General features: G+C 45.8%; 1 protein-coding gene across 1 annotated transcript in view; it reads right to left on the bottom strand.

Annotated features, from left to right (window-relative positions):
* The window catches only part of KSR1 (kinase suppressor of ras 1), a 125519-nt gene that overhangs the window by 19998 nt on the left and 85623 nt on the right, over positions 1-19898 (bottom strand). Inside the window, 11 exon segments of the mRNA XM_065573083.1 lie at positions 1092-1267; positions 1269-1472; positions 2830-2878; positions 5891-5945; positions 7822-7863; positions 10321-10489; positions 12675-12781; positions 12881-12942; positions 13512-13595; positions 14946-15006; positions 18713-18717. Coding sequence (XP_065429155.1) covers positions 1092-1267; positions 1269-1472; positions 2830-2878; positions 5891-5945; positions 7822-7863; positions 10321-10489; positions 12675-12781; positions 12881-12942; positions 13512-13595; positions 14946-15006; positions 18713-18717 — 1014 coding nt within the window.

Raw genomic sequence — 19898 nt, 5'->3', positions numbered from 1 at the left:
GGGGTCCTTGTAGACCGCAGGATGACTATGAGTCGACAGTGTGACGTGGCGGTGAAAAAAGCCAATGCTGTCTTGGGATGCATTAGGCGAGGTATATCTAGTAGGGATAAGGAGGTCCTGCTTCCGTTGTACAAGGCGCTGGTGAGACCTCATTTGGAGTACTGTGTGCAGTTCTGGTCTCCCATGTTTAAAAAAGATGAACTCAAACTGGAACGGGTGCAGAGAAGGGCCACTAGGATGATCAGAGGAATGGAAAACCTGTCGTATGAAAGGAGACTAGAGGAGCTTGGGTTGTTTAGTCTGACCAAGCGAAGGCTGAGGGGTGATATGATTGCTATCTTTAAATATATTAGAGGGATTAATACAAGGGAGGGAGATGAATTATTCCAGCTTAGTACTAACGTGGATACGAGAACGAATGGATATAAACTGGCCGTGGGGAAGTTCAGGCTTGAAATTAGACGAAGGTTTCTGACCGTTAGAGGGGTGAAATATTGGAACGGCCTTCCGAGGGAAACGGTGGGGGCGAGGGACTTGTCTGGCTTTAAGATTAAGTTAGATAAGTTTATGGAGGGAATGGTTTAATGGTAAAACATAGTTGTCAAGGAAAACCAAGCAATGGTAGGTAAATAGCATAATGGCTAAAAGGGGTCAGGATGGAGACTCTTGCCTATATGCTCGGGGTCTTACTGATCGCCATATTTGGGGTCGGGAAGGAATTTTCCTCCAGGGCAGATTGGCTGAGCCTCTGGAGGTTTTTCGCCTTCCTCCGCAGCATGGGGCAGGGATCTCTAGCAGGAGGGTCTCTGCCGATTGAAGTCACTAACAACAGGATTGGGGACTTCAGCAGCAGAGTCCAGGGAAGGGGCGGGGATGGTTTTATGGCCTGCAGCGTGCAGGGGGTCAGACCAGATGATCATAATGGTCCCTTCTGACCTTAGAGTCTATGAGTCTATGAGTCTACTGCCCTTGCTTTACCTGTCTGTGGAGAGGTGACATCGGTCTCCATTGCTCCCAACCCAGAGCCTTACCCATTACATCTGCTTTCTGAGCCCTATGAAAATCATAGCAGTGAAATTTTATGTCCTCACCTGGTAATAATGGCTAAATGAGGGGGGTGCATGCACGCCCCCATGAAGAGCACCACGTTCTCGTGTCGGGTCTGCCTGTAATTCATCACCTCCTTCTTAAAGAGCTTGAGATGGTCCTGATTGTTCCCATCGATCTCCAACAGCCTGATCGCCACCTCTCCGTGCCATTTCCCCCGGGTAAACCTTCCCCCATCGCCCTTGGCCGATGAGCTCCCCCAACTCAATCTGTTCAAAGGGAATGTCCCACTCCTGCAAGTAGACGCTGGTCTGGCTGGCCTTGCGGGAGATCATCCCTTTCCAGTGTGGCCGCTTGCTGGGCAAGTCGTCTAACTCGTCCTCATCGTCCTCCGGTTCAGATTTATTCGGTTCTTGCTCTTCCACCTGGTTGCGTATCGGAAAGGTGTGGATGGGTGGGGAGAACAACAACAGTTACACTGGAGTCCCACCTGGTGGCTAGTCACTGACCTCTTATCCCAATCTGTATTTGTATTCCTCCAGCCGACCAACCCCAAAGCGGATTAATGATGGGAGAACCTCAAAGGGTTCAGCTTGTGGGTTTGACCTAAGTACCCAGAAATCGAGAGGCTGATCTTAACCTCTCAAAGCTGTAAAGTCCAGCTAGGAAGGCTGCAAGAACAACCTCTCTCATGGCATCTCCCCACTTCTGGCTGGAGCTAGAGGGCTCAAGCCCATGTGGTGCTGGGTATTTGGAACTAAACATGGACTTTTGCGGGGGTTGTAGGTGCTCAGCACCTCTCAGGATTTGACCCGAATTCTGCAAATGAAAAAGAAAAGATGATTTCCAAAAACTTCAAGACCAGGTTCCATGTGAGTTTGAAGCGAGATTCTCATTTTGGGCCAGATCTAAAGCGCAGGGAAGTCAATTGAAGGACTCTCATTGAAGACCATGGTCACTGGATTAAAGCCTGTAACAAAACTGGTTCGCCCAGCACTACAGCAATCCACTTTTACTTCCCGATCCAGCAAAGCACTTAAGCAGGTGTTTAAGCAGAGGAGCTGTCCCAGTGAAGTCTATGGGACTCCTCTCTTGCTTAAAGTTAAGCATGTGCTTTGCTGGGTTGGAACCATGAGCTAATCTGACAGTTTATAGTGGGGGGGGCAACCTGAGCCTGAGAAGGAGCCAGAATTTACCAATGTACATTGCCAAAGAGCCACAGTAATATATCAGCAGCCCCCCCACCCCCATCAGCTGCCCCCCCCCCCGCCGGCTCCTAGCTCCTCCCACCCACCGGCAGCCCCGCCAATCAGTGCCTCCTGCTCCCTCTTAACACCTCCCAATCACCTGTTTCGTGGCATGCAGGAGGCTGGGGGGGTGGGGGGGGAAGAGAAGGGGGAGGAGCAAGGGGATGGCAGGCTCAGGGGAGGGGGCGGGAAGGGGTGGAGTGGGGGCAGGGCCTGTGGCAGAGCCAAGGGTTGAGCAGTGAGCACCCCCCCCGGCACACTGGAAAGTTGGCGCCTGTAGCTCCAGCCCCGGAGTCGGTGCCTATACAAGGAGCCGCATATTAACGTCTAAAGAGCCGCATGTGGCATGAACAATGGGCTACTAAAGGAGATATTTTGTAGCCCAGACCTCTATTTCATTAGACAGTAAAGCAATGCTGATTTCAGTAGCCAGATCTTGAAGACCACGGCACTGCTATTTAGCTTTTAATAGAGCCTTTGTGACTGCGTCCGAGCGCGGACAAAGAAAAGTGATCCATTTCACCCACAAGCCTACCTCGGCATCAGGTTCTTCAACCCCCTCTGTGTCCAGCTGTTCATCAGCACTATCAAGACAAAATGGGTTTACAATGAAAACATGACGGCACATGGACTCAGGCTAGGAAGCTGGGCTGCTGCTTAGATTTTCAGCGCCATCACCAGAGTTGAGACGAGAACCAGAGGGTATCTACTAACGTACCACATCAGAGGAGGGCTCTTTATTCTCCAGTTAGCAGACAGGGAACTTCAGAAGACTACTTCAGAGGTACAACTGAAACAGCACTAAGGCCTTGTCTCCACTAGAAGGAGAAGGGTCTGTTGCTACAGCAACAGCCAGCAAGGGAGCATCTGGACATGTAGTAGCCGCAGTGATAGCTGAAGGCAGGTAGGGTTTGAATAGGTTTTCGTGACATGGTCAACAGTTTAGCGGCAGTACAGAGGCACCATTACTGGCTACTGCTGTACCAGGCAACCTTATGTTCTCAGTACAGATGCACCTACGTTGACAGAGCAATATGGAGTATTGGCTATCATGTTAAGCGCTCCCAAAGACTATGAACAGTGAGCCGCCCAAAGGCGGTGATCTTTACAATCCAGATCCCAAAGTATGCTTAAAGCCTGACATACCATGCTCTGTAAATCCTAAAACCCAGCAAGGTCCATTTCACTGAACTTATCTGATCTCCCTGGGGCACCCAAAAGGTACATTGGCCAGCTGCAGCTGCACAACCAGGAGAGGTTAGAGGCACAGAAGGCTTTTAAAAAGAAGCCTCAAGACTTGTTGAGGATTGTGTACATGAACTGTTGGCGAGTTCATCCAGGCAGCCAAGGGGCAAGACAGGATATTCACTTGATTCAACTAGCTTCATGGAGTTCCTGCATCATTTCAGTGGTGCAAAGGGTAACAAGCGATATGCTGAATTCAGCCGAGGTGTAATTCTACTGGAGCAGTAAGAGATTATTAATAAATAATAATAATATATTGAGATATACCTATCTCCTAGAACTGGAAAGGACTTTGAAAGGTCATTGAGTCCAGCCCCCTGCCTTCACTAGCAGGATGAAGTACTGATTTTGCCTCAGATCCCCAAGTGGCCCCCTCAAGGACTGAACTCACAACTTTGGGTTTAGCAGGCCAATGCTCAAACCACTGAGCTGTCTCTCCCCCCCATTCTATAAATTATTCTAGGATTAGTTTTTATTGACCAGGGTCTCTGATCCAGGTTTCTAGTTGCCTACCTAAAATGTAAGGTCCTTTCATCCATGTAGACCAGCCTGTGTAAATTTGTAGGTCATCAGAATTCAAATGCTACATTTAATCCCTTTAAGGCTGCTCTTCTGAACTTCGTCCTTGTATGCCCCCAGGAAGCCACATCTTCCCTTTTCATATGAAACCCCACAAGCGCCAGCAACTGCAGCTTCAGCCATCAGTAACTCTGCCCATTAGATGTTTTACTCTAGGCGGTCACAGACCATTAATGCTTTGGAATGATAAGTGGCTGCATCAGCTAAATGTAATAAACAGTACTGGGGAACTGGGTCACAGGACAAACACCCAATGCAGCACATGAAAAGCCCAAGAGAGGGCTGGAAAGAAAAAACACAGAATTTTGGATCAGATCCTTAAAGGTTCCATTCCACCTCACCCCACTTCCCACGAGTCACCGGTTCGTTAACCTTTCAATTTAATTAGCTGTGATGGGGTATATAAAACCCACACTGGAACTGAAGGGAAGGAGCAACTCTGGACACAGGAGACTCCCACCCAGCCACACCTGCAGAGCTGGTTTCAGCTGGAGGTTGGCCCCAGGCATCTCAGAAGGCACCTGAGAGGGCAGGGAGAGAGAGACCCACCTTGAGAGCCCCCTGGAGAAGGGTGCTGCAGAAACCTTCTACTGGAAGGGGAAAAAAACTGAGCTGATGGTTCAATTATCTTTTCCTTTACTACTGTGAGGCAAATAAGATTTCGGCAAAAGCATGGGTGGGAGGAAGCAGCCCAGCAAGGCAGCTGTAAGGCAACCCGTAAGGTTGAGTTGGGTGCTGGACATTGGTACCTCTTACAGGGTCCTGGGCTGGAACCCAGTGGCGCAGAAGGACCTGGGCTCCCCTCTACCAACCCCCCTCATTCAGAAGGGCATGAAAAGCTTCACTGCTAGACTCCCCCTTGGAGGGAGGGAGGGAGGAAAGAAAGGGTGATTAGTTTTGGAAACCCCTGGTTGGGATTGCACACCCGCAGGGATCAATAGGCAGACCCCGTATCTTCCCTGCGGAGAGAGAAGAGGGATTGGTGACCTGACCGGAGGATTGGGTCAACCGCCATCAAAAGACGGAACCATGGGGTGCGATGGGGGCCCAGGGGAAAGAGAGGCATGGCGAGCAGAGGCCACTAGGCAACGCAACCCACAAGCACCGTCCATCACGTTATTTGGCAAATGTCATTTTCTAATGCTCACGGGCTTAGAAGATTACTGGGGAAGAATAATAATGACTGATCAGACTAGCCAAAATTATTATGTTGAAACTGTTTGATAGAAAGTTGGTTTTTCAATTAACAATTTTTTTTTGCTGCTGCTAACAAAAATACAAACAAACAAAAACCCCAAATGCCTGTAAACAGAAATATTTCAGCCACAAACAAATAATTTAGTTTTTGGCCAACTTTTTTCAGTAAACCCCAAATTCTCTGTGCAAAATTTAGATGAAAATTTGATTTATTTTTTTTTTTATTTTTTTTTTTAAGTTTTCTGTGGGGAACCTCTCCTCGCATTTTCTGACCATTTCTAATGATTAAAAACCAAAAAAACTTTGCACATTAAGGGAGCCTTTCATCCAAGTGCTGTATTAACATTAGTTAAGCCCCACAATACCCCTGGGGTGAGATAAGCATCATGCCCATTTTACAAGATTGGTAAAGAGAGGTTAAGTACTTTTCCCAAAGTTGCACAATGAATTGATGGCAGAGTTCAGAATGGAACCCAGAAGTCCTGCCTACTGGCCCTCTTCTCTAACCACTCAACAAAAATATTAACTTTTCAGTTAGCTATGAAGTGAACAAAAGGATAAAAAACAATGCTTACTTAGTGTCTTCAGCTGTTTCAGGAGGCTGTATTACTTGTAGGGGGCTGGGGATTTCTAAAAAATAAATAAAAGAAAATAAAAAAAATCTGCAATGTCATACATGTATTTCACACTTAATCCCTACAGTGTACTACTATGGATTTATTGCTCATCCAGGAAATACATAGGCAGGTATATTACACTGACATTTCTACACACTAAGCAAACGATGAACAACCAGCATAGTGCTAAAGTATGGGCATTCATGTTGATTTAATCGGATTATTTTCCTGTTCAATTACCATCTATAACATTTTGTGAATTATTCAATTCATCTGCTAACTTAATCCTGCAAAATGTACCCAGATGTGCTTAACTGTAAGCAGTCAAAAAGTACTAGTCAAGTGCTTAAAGTTAAGCACTTGTGCATCTGCTTGCAGAATTGAAGCCAGCTTCAGGCACAGAATTTCATACGGCTTCTAAAAAAAATCCACACTTCTAACAATGCTCATGATGAAATATACAATTGATTGCTTTACCCATGTGGCTCATCAGCACCACCCAGTGAGAGCTTGGCTTAAGTCACCCATTTTTTATAGCAACCCCACAAGCTATTACCCAAGCCTGACTCTTTCCGGAAGCCTGCCTCTCAATTAATCTGGATTAAAAAACAAACAAAACAAAACAAAAACAAAAAACCTCCTGTGCAGAGCACCAGTTGTAGAAATAGTACGCTGTAACTATTGATTAGGTTAGTATCTTATTCTTCAGTCAAAAATATTTTGCCTTCCATTCAAGGCCCTCTAAGTGGTTTACAGACACCTCTGCAAGACAGGCAGGTACCATTGTTATTAGCCACTTTACAGAGGTGGATTCCAGATTGCAGCTCGTCTGGACAGATCCGAGGCTAGCTTTAATCTCGCTAGCTCAGGGAATGGAGCAGTGAACCTGTGGCTGCGTGGGCAGCACAAGCCCACCTAGAACCCTGTGTAATCACTCGGGCAGCTAACCCACACTAAAGTCTGTGCTGCTGCGGCTTCGCTGCTCCGTCACCCGAGCTAGCTAGATTAAAGCTAGTGCAGGTATGTCCACAAGCCGCAATCGCAGGGGGTGACTGACACATGCGAAGGAACAGAGAGGGAACAGGACTTGTTATGTCTAAAATCTTGCACCTTGGCAGGGGGGTAGATTAGATCAGATCTAACCCTCTGGTTCTAGGATTCTATGAAACTTAGATTCTGAGATCTTCAGGGAAGGGCCCACTCTAGTGACCAACAGGTTGGGAACTGGGGGTTAGGGAACGTTCACGCACAGTCACTGCTGCACTTCCTCCTTCAGTCTACTACACCCACACACCCCACACACGGGCAGACCCTGCAAAAATACATTCCCTAATGAAGGCCCTATTTTGAAAACAAAAACCCAAACAAGACTCCAAAAGGAACAAGGTGAATTTTTAAATGGGTTCTATTGATGGAAGCAGTACAACAACTATTGCGTCTTCTAGACGAACAAACCCTAAAAATCAGCTCCACACCAATAGCTATGAAAGCCAAAGTGGCTGACCTGAACCAACTAAATCTTTCTTAAATCCCTATGGTCCAGATCCTCAGATGCATCCATTTATACCAGCTGAGGATGAGGCCCTCTGAAAATAGGGAGAAGATTTTTTCAAAGGACTATCAATGTGGTATATAGACTTTTGCGATGGGATTCTCCTCTGTTGCAGCTAAACAAGTCATCCATGTCACTTTAAAATGTAAAGAAGAAACACACATTAGGAAAGAATGGCTTAGTGTTACTGTTTATGTTGACACAAGAGAAAGCTTTAATTTTTTATTTTTTTTTTTAAAAAGCAGGCGCATTCAAAAAGAAGCAGGAGGTTTAAAAATAGTTTAATTTGGACAGAAACGGCACAAGCTGGTTAGCAGAATTAAAGCAATGAACTCACCTGGGAAGATAAACTGTTGTCTATGTTGAATGTAGTAGGCAGCTTTATATATAAAAAAAGGACAGCAAAAAATCACCAGGAAATAATAAAACAAACAAGTTAAGTGTGTCAAGAGATAGCATCAGCAAATGCCCCATACGCATTCAGTGAATTAGTCCCGACTCATTGTTTGAGCAACAGATTAGTAGATTAATTACCAGCCAGATCAGTGGGTGGATTTCAGCACATGCATGTTTGGAAGACTGAATAGGATGACAGATGAAATCAAATCAGATGAAAGCTGAGTTACTGATCGTGAATGTGGCCAGATGGGGAGACGAAGAACACGGTGGTTCGGCCCTAAGCTGGTATACATTGGCACACCAATGATAATACTAAACCTTCTATAGCTTTTGTCATCAGTACACCTCAAAGTGCTTTACAAAAGGAGGTTGTGTCATTGTCCCCATTTTACAGATGGGGAAACTGAGATGAAGTGACTTATGTTCTTATGGCTGTCTGCTAGGCCACATTGCCCTTCCCTTGTTTTCAATTGAGCTCTGCCAACTTACACCAGCTGAGGATCTGGCCCATTCACATCTCTTTTTGTTAATTTTATTCCAATGAATTGACAGATAGGTTTCTGGTTTGTGTAATCAAATCATGCTTCTTCTCCATTTCATGTCTTGGCTATCACAACAGACTGTGCATTTAAAACAGCAACTTCTATTGACAGATCAAAGACTTGACAGAAAAATGCAGCTCTCTCTACAGTAAAAACACAACGGCTATTTTAACAGCACCAAGTAAGATTTCCAAGCAGAAGGAATGAAATTTGACCCCAACAAAGAAGTTTGCTGACTGTGCAATCCTGGCTCTTGTCTGTATTCCTTACTCATGCAAGAAGTCCCCCTGACTTCATGCTACTCATTGCAGAGTGTGTTTTGTAACACGCTCCTGTAATGCAAACACTTCCCACCACAGATGCCTGACTCGGCCATTTCAAAAATCCTCCTAGGAGGGGACTCATGATGAACAATGCGCATGACCAAAGCACGTTTTTGTCCTGGTTTTTATTTCCACTCTTCATTCCATTAATCAAGTTGCTCATGATTTCAAGACACCCCCCCCACCCAGAGGAGAATGTCACTGAATTTTCATATGCTCTTTCAGAAGAGGGAAATTTGGAAAGATGAGACCACTGAAGACATGTAAACTTCTCTCAGTGAACTTTGTTCCAGAGTAGGTAGTTTTACTTTCAACAACTTTTAAAACCATACGCATTTCAGACAGCATGAACCAAAGCAGAGAGGCACAAGATGTGCAAGTCAGGGTAGCTTTTCTCCTTCTTTGATCTCAGCTTCCCAGGAGCTTTCTGCCTCTCCCCCCAAAGCTGCCTAGAGATTGTCCTACTGCAACCAGGATGCAATAAAAATGGAGCTCAAGTGCAGATACCAATTCTTTCCCTCTGTTTCACATGAGTGGAGGGGACACCAGACTATCGGCTTATAGGTGGACAGTGTGGAGGGAGTGACACCTTTGCACATGTGTCACTCTCCCAAGAACCCAGCAGGCCATAGGGGAGCTCTTGGGGAGAAGGGAGAACACCTAGGGAGTAGCTGCTCCATGGAAATAAAGCATGCTTCCCATTAGAAACCAGATCAGGTGTGAACACTGCTGGAGGCAGGGTTTCCACAGACTCTCCCGTGCAGCTGCTGCTGAATATATGTGAGGGGGAGTCGGCCAATGGCAGCACAGCTCCCGAGGTACAGCAGAATGGCTATGCAAAGGCCCAGAGTCTTCATTGACCTTGGAAGTTGTGCCAGGCTGTGGGGACTGAACTTCCTGTGCAAGGGAGGAGAGGGAAGTCCATCCTGCTCCCCAAGTGGAACTCTGCGTCAAAAACACATGCCTGCTAAGTGGGGAAACAGCCTGTTTATGGGGGAGTAGACCCTTACTCTGGATCAAATGGCTGCAGATCATGAGAAGTGTTGCCCGTACCTTATATCATCTAGAAACCAAATGCACAAGTCAAGAAAGCAAAGCACTGAAGGTCTTCCACATGGCAATCAATTTCCTGTCTTCCCCCTAAATTACTGGGCCAAGAGCTATTTTATCAGCAGTTGGTTCTCTGCCTGGTCACAATTAGCTGATGAGCGCCCACCCTCCATCCCAATGCAAAGACCAACCAGGACAGAAATCCCCTCCATTTATAGAGCCCCTGCAGGACATGGAAGCTCTTTGTAAAACAGGCCAGGTTCTGGTTGATACCTAAGAGCAGGAGTTATGGACCCCAAAATGGGAACAAGCACACTGTAGAAGCCAGCTTGATACAGGCCTGTATCCTAGCCAAGACAGCCTCAGGCAGTAGAAGCGGTGCTATTCTGCACAGGGAGGGCTGTGCACGAACGTCCTTGCTGGGTTACGAGAATACATAGGCCATGCCCTTGGCCACCAGGGCATTGCCCACGAAGTTGGGAAGTCTGACATTCCACAGTTCTCCTGAAACAAATCAGTTACCTGGAAAGTGAAACCGGCAGTCGCGCTGGCCCATGGGGGAGGGATTTGGGGGAGTCGTTGCGCTGGGAGGATTGGAAGACTGGAAAGGTGCTGGAGAAGATGGCGTGGAGGAGGTTGTAGAAGATGGATTACTGCTGGAGTCTAGATGGTTTATTGCTGGGGGATGATCCTGCAAAAGCAACAAAAGCCACTGGGTGATTTTTGCTGAGGAAAGGGAGACGCTTATTGATGGGTCACCAACTTTCCCCAAAGCAGATCAGCAAATCACTGTTGCTGTGTGCAAACAGCAAGGAAGTAGGCTCTTCCCATGAGATTTATGGACAAGAGTCTGGAAAAGCAGCAGATGGTCTCAGCATTAATGGGAATGTGGCACCCAAAGCAGCTTTGAAATCTCAGCATAAGACCTTAGTGCTGCTCCCACTCAATGACTTCAGGCGAAGCAGGATCGGACACTAGGTGGTGTTCTGAGGGATCGCAGCCAAAATTAAGAGTGTGGAGTTCTTTATACAGAGAGTGAAAAACAAAAAAGGGGAGCGGGGCCACCACACTCTTCAGGTGAACGGGAGGAATTCGTTACCTGTAGTCTAATCTAGTCGAAAATTACCTAGACACAGCAAGACCCTGTTAGTAGGTAGCAGACAGGGATGTTGTTGGGGGGGGATGGATTCTTAAAAGCTACGAGCACCTGCACATCCCATTGGAGTCTGTGGATGCTCAACACTACTGAAAGTTAGGCCCGTGGGATTTCTAGAGCATCTTTGTTTTGCTTCTGGTTGGGGGACAAAACAAACCAAAGCAATAAATACATCTACATCCAAGTCCCTTCCCCGCCCACTGAACCATTCTTCTTTTATGGTTTACAAACCATCCCAGTTCAAGACATCCTCGACCCTCGTCACACAGTTCAATTGCGTGCACCTTTGCTAAGTCAGTTTCTCAAACGTGCTGTGCAGGTTTGTTTGTAAGGTGCCTCCCTCTCGGTTCCAATTGTGAATGAGAAATGCAGTGGTCACGCCTGGGCATTGGGCAAACGGCAAGGTAACGGTCACCAGCTCATTTGTCATTTCCCTGCCCAGCGGTGGAAGCACTCATCGCTTGAGCCTTCAAACCAGCAGTTCTCACACTATCCCTTCCCTCCCATTTCACTGGGGGCTTGCTGGGACCCTGCCCCCATTTAGCACCATGGAAAGGGCAGGTTTGTCACGACTCTGGCATCTACTCCCAATCCTCCACGGGTCACACCCCCCAAACTGGGAACCCCTCTGAAATTCACTATGGGAAACAACCCTGCACTGGGTGGAGATGGACAGCTGGTCTAATACAGCTTTTCCCTTAGAACTGGATGGAAAAAGAGGTTTTTATTCCTTGGAAAGTTGACTTCTCAGAAAAATATCAACAACTGAAATATCTGAATATAAAAATCACATCTCAGTGCTTCATGGGAGTTATAATCTGGGTACCCGAGGTTCCCATTCTCCTCTACGGGCTGGGCTCTCTGGCCAGACTACAGCTCCCAGAATGGTCCACTTTCACCCCTCTTGGTTAGGGGCAGTGGTGAGTCATAGGATCCCCTGGCCACGGTCCATCAAAGGAAAGGCAGTCTGGCCAGAGAGCCCGGCCCATGGAGGAAAGTAGGAGCATAAGACATCCAAGCGACAATTCGCGGGAGATGCTATTTGGAACCAAAATATTTCAGGTTTTGGTTGAAAATTGAGAAGTTTTTGGTTTCTGAGCCTTCACTATTTCAACAAAATCTCAGTTTTCTGCAGGAAACAGACTTGTTCACAACAATTTGTTTGATCAAAAAACCCAATTTTCCATCAAGCTACCATTGTGACTGAAAATTTGTGACCCGTGGTCTTTCCCACTCAATTGCTTTGGTTCTACCCTGTTTCCCCGAAAATAAGACAGTGTCTTATATTAATTTTTGCTCCCAAAGATGCGCTAGGTATTATTTTCAGGGGATGTCTTATTTTTCAATGAAGAAGAATACGGTACACATCGGTGGATGCCTTATTATCGGGGAGGTCTTATTATCGGGGGGATGCCTTATATTACAACGAGAGGCAAAACTGTAAGTAGGCCTTATTTTCGGAGGATGTCTTATTTTCGGGGAAACAGGGTAGGTTTCAATCCCCCCCTCAAAGCAGCAGAGGGGCTGGAGCAACTCAGAAACCACATTTCACAAGTGGAACATGTCACACGTTGAAACCAAGACTCTTTGCACAGAGTAGCTGAAAACAAAACGTGCGAAAAATGCAGCTGTCGCTGCGCTAGACGTGGTGCTGCATCTTCCCCAGACTGGCTCACAATTCAGTTGCAGAGACGCATCACAAGGTTTGTTCACCAAGTACCTTTTTCGTTAGTGCTTTTGGAAGGGTTCCAAACTGCGGCTCTGCAGGTCTATCCACTGGGTTATTAATATCAGAAGGGACAGACTCCGTCCTTCTTATTTTCGCTACTGAAAGGGGAGGGAGAAAGAAAGGTTTATTCAGACTGATTCTCATTGCGATAACATCAGTGATGAAAGATAAAATGCTGTGACTCAGAGCAAACTTACTAGGAAGGAAAGATATTCTGCAAGCAGGGGCCTCTTTAGTACATTTGTTATGACACTTTAATCTGTGTGAAAGAGAAAGAGACACACACATTAGATAGCAACTAATTCATTACAGACAGAGTCTAGGCCTCCCCTGGCACATTGCATGCTGATTTCAAAGGTTCTGCAAACTAGCAGGGCCCCAGTGCTGTCCTGTGATCTGATTGTGCACCAGGGTCTGTGCCCAGATGTAGCACTGCTATGAGGTATTTATATGGCCCCATTGCTGTAGGATGGGAACAGATTACTTTTTTAAAATGCATTTATCCTCACAAAACCCATGTGAAGTAGGACAGCGCTATTAGCCTCACTTTACAGATGGGAACTGAGGCACAGAGAGACTAAGTGACTTGACCAAGGTCATATTGGAAGCCTGTGGCAGAGCATGGAGTAGTGTCTGGATCTCCCAAGTCACAACTTTAGTCAGTGGGTTAGGTTTCCTCTCCCTCCACCACTGTCTTTGTCGATGGACCCCAATGCAGGGCCCAAAGTTGTAACAAACTAAGAAGCAAAGCAAATAAGTCTCAGAGATCAATAATAAATCGAACGACACGAAACATCCTTCAGTAAGGGACCAGCATTCAGTGCTCACCTGCAGTGCTTACACTTCACGCCGAACATCATGCTTTTCTGACACACGTGGCACATCTGAGATAACCAAGATTTTGTAGAGAATCTGAGCAGAAAGGGGGGAAAAAAGTGTTATAGTGGGGCCAGTTAAACAGAAAACCAAACTTTAACTGAAACACTGTTTGACTACAGCCAGTTTACAGTGCAGCCTCTTATAAAAGGGAACCTGATGGAAGTGGCTTTTTTTGTTGTTTTTGTTTTTAAATAAAAAGGAATTTAAGGAAGCCAGCACCTGCTCAGGGAATGAAAGTGATCTTTGTGCAGAAGACAAACATAGGTTTTGTGCTGGCCATCTGTATTGGGGTCAATTTCAGCCTCCAGCAAATCACAGGTGAGCGGACAGGGCTTGTTTGTCAAGAAGAACCAGTATGCACACACGCACGCATCCACACACACACGCTGGTGTCCAACTCCCAAGAGGACATTTTTGCCATTTTTCAGTGCAGTTTTGCAAACTGGAATTGCTGGTTGACAACTCCTGAGGCTGGTTGATCTATAGCCCTATGGATACAGACATTCAGCCAAAACCAACTGGGTCACAGCAAATAATCACGTGCAGAACTCAACCCAGAGGGGAAAGTCACATCACTACTGTTTCTCCTCCAAAGGCTCCCTAAAAGCAGGTCACATATAGGGCTGTTTCTTTATGATGGGCGCTCAGACGGAGAAGCACATAAGCCTCTTATGCACGTGCTTAAGTTCTGTTCTGAATCAGGACTGAACAGCCATGCTGAGGTCAGTGAACTAATCAGGGGACTAAAGTTACGGTATTTGCTGGATCAGAGCCTACGTTATGATTGATTTTTTCCCTTCTAGCAGAACAGCAGAGCAAACAGATACATAAAACCTGTATGGGACAATAGTTACGGCTAAACATACTCCCTCTTGGTTGTTGGGGTTTTTTTGGAGGGAGCATGGCATGGGAGGAGGGAATCAGGGAAGGGGCTAATGTGCTCCTCCCATTTTAAGACCAAGACCTTCCCTTTGGTCTGCAAGCTCTTTGGGACAGGGACTGTCTTTGTTTTGTGTTTGTACAGCCCCTTGCACGACTGGGTCGTGGTTCATGGCAGGCGCTCTCTGGCACCACAGCAATACGAATAAGCAAGACATTGGCAGGATCCCAAATGAACAACTTTGTAAGAGGGAAGGGAAGGTTCCAGAGACCCATCAATAGTTCTAATGTGTAATGCCATTTAAGGACATTGGCGTTAAAACCAATAGCAACCTAGGAAATGCAGAGTCAAGGCTGAACTTCCCAAAGGAGGCACCCAAGGCATCGTAAAATTCTGTCTCAGAGAGTCAGCTAGAAACTGCACTAAAACATCACGGTTCAGATTACGGCAACATCCATTTCATTTCCTTTGCGGCACCTGCTGTATTCTGTGTTGGTGTTTACCTGTGTGTTACGGATATGCCGATGTCTCTTCGTACCATCTGAGGGGATCCCTGGGGAAGATCTGATGGGGAACAAATTAGGTTTAAAAAAAAAAGTTAGCCACCAAAAAAAAAAAAAAAAAAAAGCGCTTATAGTTTGTGAGCATTTTAGAAATCTAAAGTGAAATTTGCACATGAAAATCTCATTTCTAAGGGAACAATAAACAGCAAGTCCCACCAAGGGAGCTCAAATACACTTGTGTTTGCAAAAGAGATCAGTAACACCTCTAGCACTCCTTCCCCTGCACCTGGGTCTGGCACCCACACCCACTGAAATTCAACGGGAGTCGAGAACCTACCTCCCTTGGCCTTATGCCCCAGGGTCACTAATTATGGGACTAGTTCACTCGTTGCTACAGAACCACAGGAGATGCTCTCTTCATGGTGTGGAACCAACATAAGCTGTGGCTGGTCCCCAGCTCTCAATTTAATAGGGGTGTGTGGATTTATAGATTTGTTTTCCCCTATTACTTTATTAACTATTATTTCAGGAGCATGGTTAGAGATGGGACAAGTCCACCCAGCCTGCAAATGCACCATCCCCTAAAGGAGACCACATCAGACACTGCTAACAAACATTTGCATCAGTGGCGGACTGTTAAAATGATAAACAGGCTGGTGGGAAATGTTAAGGTAAGTCAGACATGAGGCTGAAATGACTTCCTGTCCCTTTCAGTACTATGGGCTAGATTTGTGCAATGCTTACGAGCACTTACTCAAATGAGCAGCCTTACTGAGACTCCCAGCAGTAAAGCTTACCCAATTCTAGCCCTATATTAGTAAGAAAATGTTTTTAAAAACAGATTTTGAAGGGGAAAAAGCCCCTGCAGGTTCTCAATTTTCAAATCAGCTTCAAATGCCTGTTTAGGAAGGCAGCTCTGATCTGGAAGGAGACCACCAAATAATGGTTTAACTACTACTAATCTCCAGCTCTTATATGGGCTTTTCATCAATAGATTAAGAACTTTACAAAGGAGGTTGGCATCATTATCCTCATTCTGCAGTTCGCGACACTGCAGCACAGTGGTGAAGTGTCTTGCCGAAGGTCACTCAGCTGACCAGTGGCAGAGCTGGGAAAGAGAGCCAGGTCTCCCGAAGTCCCCATCCAGTGCTCCATCTAGTGGGCAATGCTGCCTCCAAATAAGGCTCTATGTTAAATATTAACACACTGGAAAACCTGACACTATATAGTCAGACAGGCCCCAGCCTGTGTGCACAGTTCCCACTGGCACCAACAGTCTCTCATTCGGTCCCTAGATGGCACCAGATCCCTTTTTTATTGAGACATCACTGAAATGTTCCACTGTACGTCTAACACAGCTGGCAGCCCCGAGCCTCCAAGCCTGGGTCCAGAGACTTGGGTTGCAGGGCTCACGCTAGTGCTAGCGCTCTAAAAATGTACAGCCCAAGCTCCAGCCACAACTCCAGAGCGCTGCACACGCAGCTGTTTTTAAGAGCACTAGCCCACGTCTATTGTTCCGGGCTGGGAGGGTTGCTGCTGCGGGCGGTGGAGATGTACTTCAAGGCACCTACATTCTCCAATATCACAGACTATGCTTGACTGATGTCAAACAATTTTATAAAAGGCAGCAGCAGCTTGCGTGACTGATATGGCAATTATTTCCTGCGATAGCCTTGAAAAACCACACTGAATTAAGTGCAAGTATCTTTGGAGTCTACTGTATTAAATAATCGTGTGCCTGGCTGATCAAAGGACAGTACTGAACAATGTAGCAGACAAGAACGGTCGTTTGGGATAATACGTGTGAAGTGGATTTCCTGGGAAACCTTTAAGGGGAGGTGATTGCAAATTCCTCCCCAAACTCCCTCCCTCAGGTTCTGCAAAAAGCCAGCCTTTTGAAGCTATGCCCTGAGGAAGGGACGACTGTCTACGGATTACCTCTCCCTGGAATCTGTAGACCAAACGGCCAGGCTGCATAGAGGAAAGTGACTTGTGCATGGGGATGCCTGTTCTGACCTAAAACTGGTATAAACTTGTAAGCTGAGAAAAACCCCTTGGTGGGGATTGACTCCTACCCAAGCCCTAGCTGGAGTTGGGGGTGATCTCTGGTAAACTCATTAGCATGCGTAGTGTTTTTTATTGGTTTTCATGTTTTCTCTGTAATGCTTTCACCTTAAGAATAAAGGTGCTTATTTAGAAGGAGCAGTGCGGTAGCTTGCAACTGTGGGCAATTATGCTGTTTATAGCCTCTGGAGAGAGAGCAAAACAGACGCTAGCCTGTTTAGGCAGTCTGGCTTGCTGGGAAAAACTGCATAGGTGGGGAACTGTGCAGCATGGAAAACAACCCAGTCAGGAGGGAAAGAGAGAAGAGGGTCTCCACCCAAGAGAGGTGATGGCTGGGAGCTGGAAGCCTAAAAGCGGGTGTCCTTAGTGGACGATTGAGGGCAACTACACATCTATTCCCCCTCTAATGACAGCTTTCATACAACAGATGTAATGAGACGGGTCAACCAAAGCCCAGTGTTTTTTTAACTAAAGGCTTGGAACTTTGGTTAGGACATATAAACTCAAAGAAAATTCTTACTGAACGTAAGAGAAAGTGATATTTCTATGGGATTTTTTTTCTTTAAACATCCTACACAATTTAATAGAGAGAGGGAGGATCTTTAAATAGAATAGTTAAAAAGGCCTTTAAAAATAGATCTCATTTTCTGTTCTATTCCATATGTTCTAAAGTAAAGTAATCGCTACACATTCCTATCAAAATAGCTACAGACCTCTACTGGTTTCTATAGGAGTTCTCCACAAGGGGGATGTTCACATTTCCATTCATTTTAGGGAAAGGAACTTCTAGGATTGTGTTTTAAACCAGTCATGCTTTTTTAAATGCTTACCAGGCCATATATTGCACATGAAAATCTCCTTTATTTTATTTTTATTTATTTATTTTTTTTTTTTTTACAGGCAGGCTAAAGAGTTTCAAAGGACAAGCGTTTTTCTAGGTTAGCTTCATGACGAAGGCAGTGGTTCATGAAACAGACCTGTATGGTCCGACTACTGCTGTCATGCCACAGCATACCACTGAACTGCAGGTTGGTACAGTAAGTACCCTGAAAAAGTGCTAAGAGCTTGATCCTGCAAGCAGCCGAGCACTCGTCCTGATGCTGAAAAGCACATCGGACTATTCACGTGCTTAAAGCTAAGCATAGGCCCAAGTGCTTTGCTGGTTCAGAGCCAGAGTGTTCTGCGCCTTGCACAGCTGAGCCCTAAGTGATGATTAAATTGGCTACTTATTCATAAAGCCCCATATTGCAAATACAGGCATTGCATGATCCCTAAAGCCAAGGCTACATGAAACTTAAGAAACATTACACTAAGTAGAAGGATCTGGCAAGGGTATGCCCTGATGCTGAATGGACAGCTATGAAATTAGAGCTTTTAAATACCAACAGACCTTGACCAGGAGGCTGGAATGACAGGAGAAACAAACAAAACAAACAAAACATCTTCAATGCTGGTCCAATCCCTACAGTATCAAGGTTTCTTTTTGTTGCTCTATTCATCTGAAGAGCGTGTGTTAACAAATAAGGACTGATCCTGCAGCTCTCATGCAAGCAAAATGCCTGCTGATGTTAACAACTGCTCTACACTGAGGACTTCCAAAAGGTAGCATAAAAAGAGGACCATACGGGAGACGCAAAGACAAGACGTTCTTTCCCCCCACAGGCAAGGATGTGAAGACTGCCCCCAAAAAATCTGTTTCTTACCAAACCTGGAAGACAAAAAGAAAAAAGAACCATTTTCAACACAAATAATCACATGACAGATGATCTAAACTTCTCCCTTAAATGCAAAGTCTTTATTACAAACTTTAAGACTCTATATTCAAAACATGGCCTCTGTTTTTGGCACAGGCATCTTTGCACCTGCGTGCACAATATTTTGTACATTCTCTTGTGCGCATGAATGATAAAATTCACTGGACAGAGTGCAAGATACTTTGCACATACGTACCATGCGTAAGTGGATGTTGGTCACAGACTGGGATTGTCAAAGGAGCTTAAGGGGGTTAGGCATCCAAATCATATGGGTGCTGTTGAAAATCCCAGCTGTAAATTCTATCATTTATCTATCCATGCCAAAAACAGAGTGCACGGAGCTGTACAAAGACATATGAAGGATGAGCAAGGCCTTTTTGGTCCATTACAGTCTCCGCAACAACGAAGTGCTCCATTGGCCTCCAAACAGACTTTGGGCCCCCCCTGAAGTCAATAGTTTTATAATTGACTTCAACGAGACCAGGATTTCACCACTAGAAAGCAAAGCTGTAGCTGGCTACAGGTCTTTTCAATTCAAGGGAATACCTCTCACCCATTGCTAAAAATCAAACTGTATACTTGCTCCCGTCAGAGGCCCAAGAGTGTGTGGGGGTCAGTACACACTTCATTTGCACTTGCATTTAAAAGCTACGCAGAATTTATCACATGGTCACATGTGGTTTTGTGCTGAAGTCTTCCATACACATCAGTAACCATAACTAACTAAGCTAACTTTCCTTCCCTCCCTTTATAGAAGAGGATGCAACTTCCTTATTCACCTCTATAGCAGCTCATAACCAACTTCTTTGTAAAAGGCTTCAGGAAAGCCAGGTCCCAGCTGGACAATAGGGGCTGGTCTACACGGGGTGGGGGTGGAGGGGTGTCGATGTAAGATACGTTGACTTCAGCTACGGGAATAGCATAGCTGAAGTCAACATATCTTATTTCGACTTACCGCCCCTCCTCGCGGCACGGGATTGACAGACGCAGCTCCCCCGTCGACTCCGCTACCGCCGCTCGCCCTGGTGGAGTCCCGGAGTCGATGGAAGCGCGTTCGGGGAATCGATATATCATGTTTAGACAAGACAAGATATATCGATCCCCGATAGATCGATTGCTACCCGCGTCTGGACGT

The sequence above is a fragment of the Chrysemys picta genome, chromosome 19 (genome assembly GCF_011386835.1).
Source record: "Chrysemys picta bellii isolate R12L10 chromosome 19, ASM1138683v2, whole genome shotgun sequence".
Classification (NCBI taxonomy): Eukaryota; Metazoa; Chordata; order Testudines; family Emydidae; genus Chrysemys; species Chrysemys picta.
Note: the sequence above shows the minus strand (reverse complement) of the source record. Positions and strands in the feature narration are given on the sequence as shown.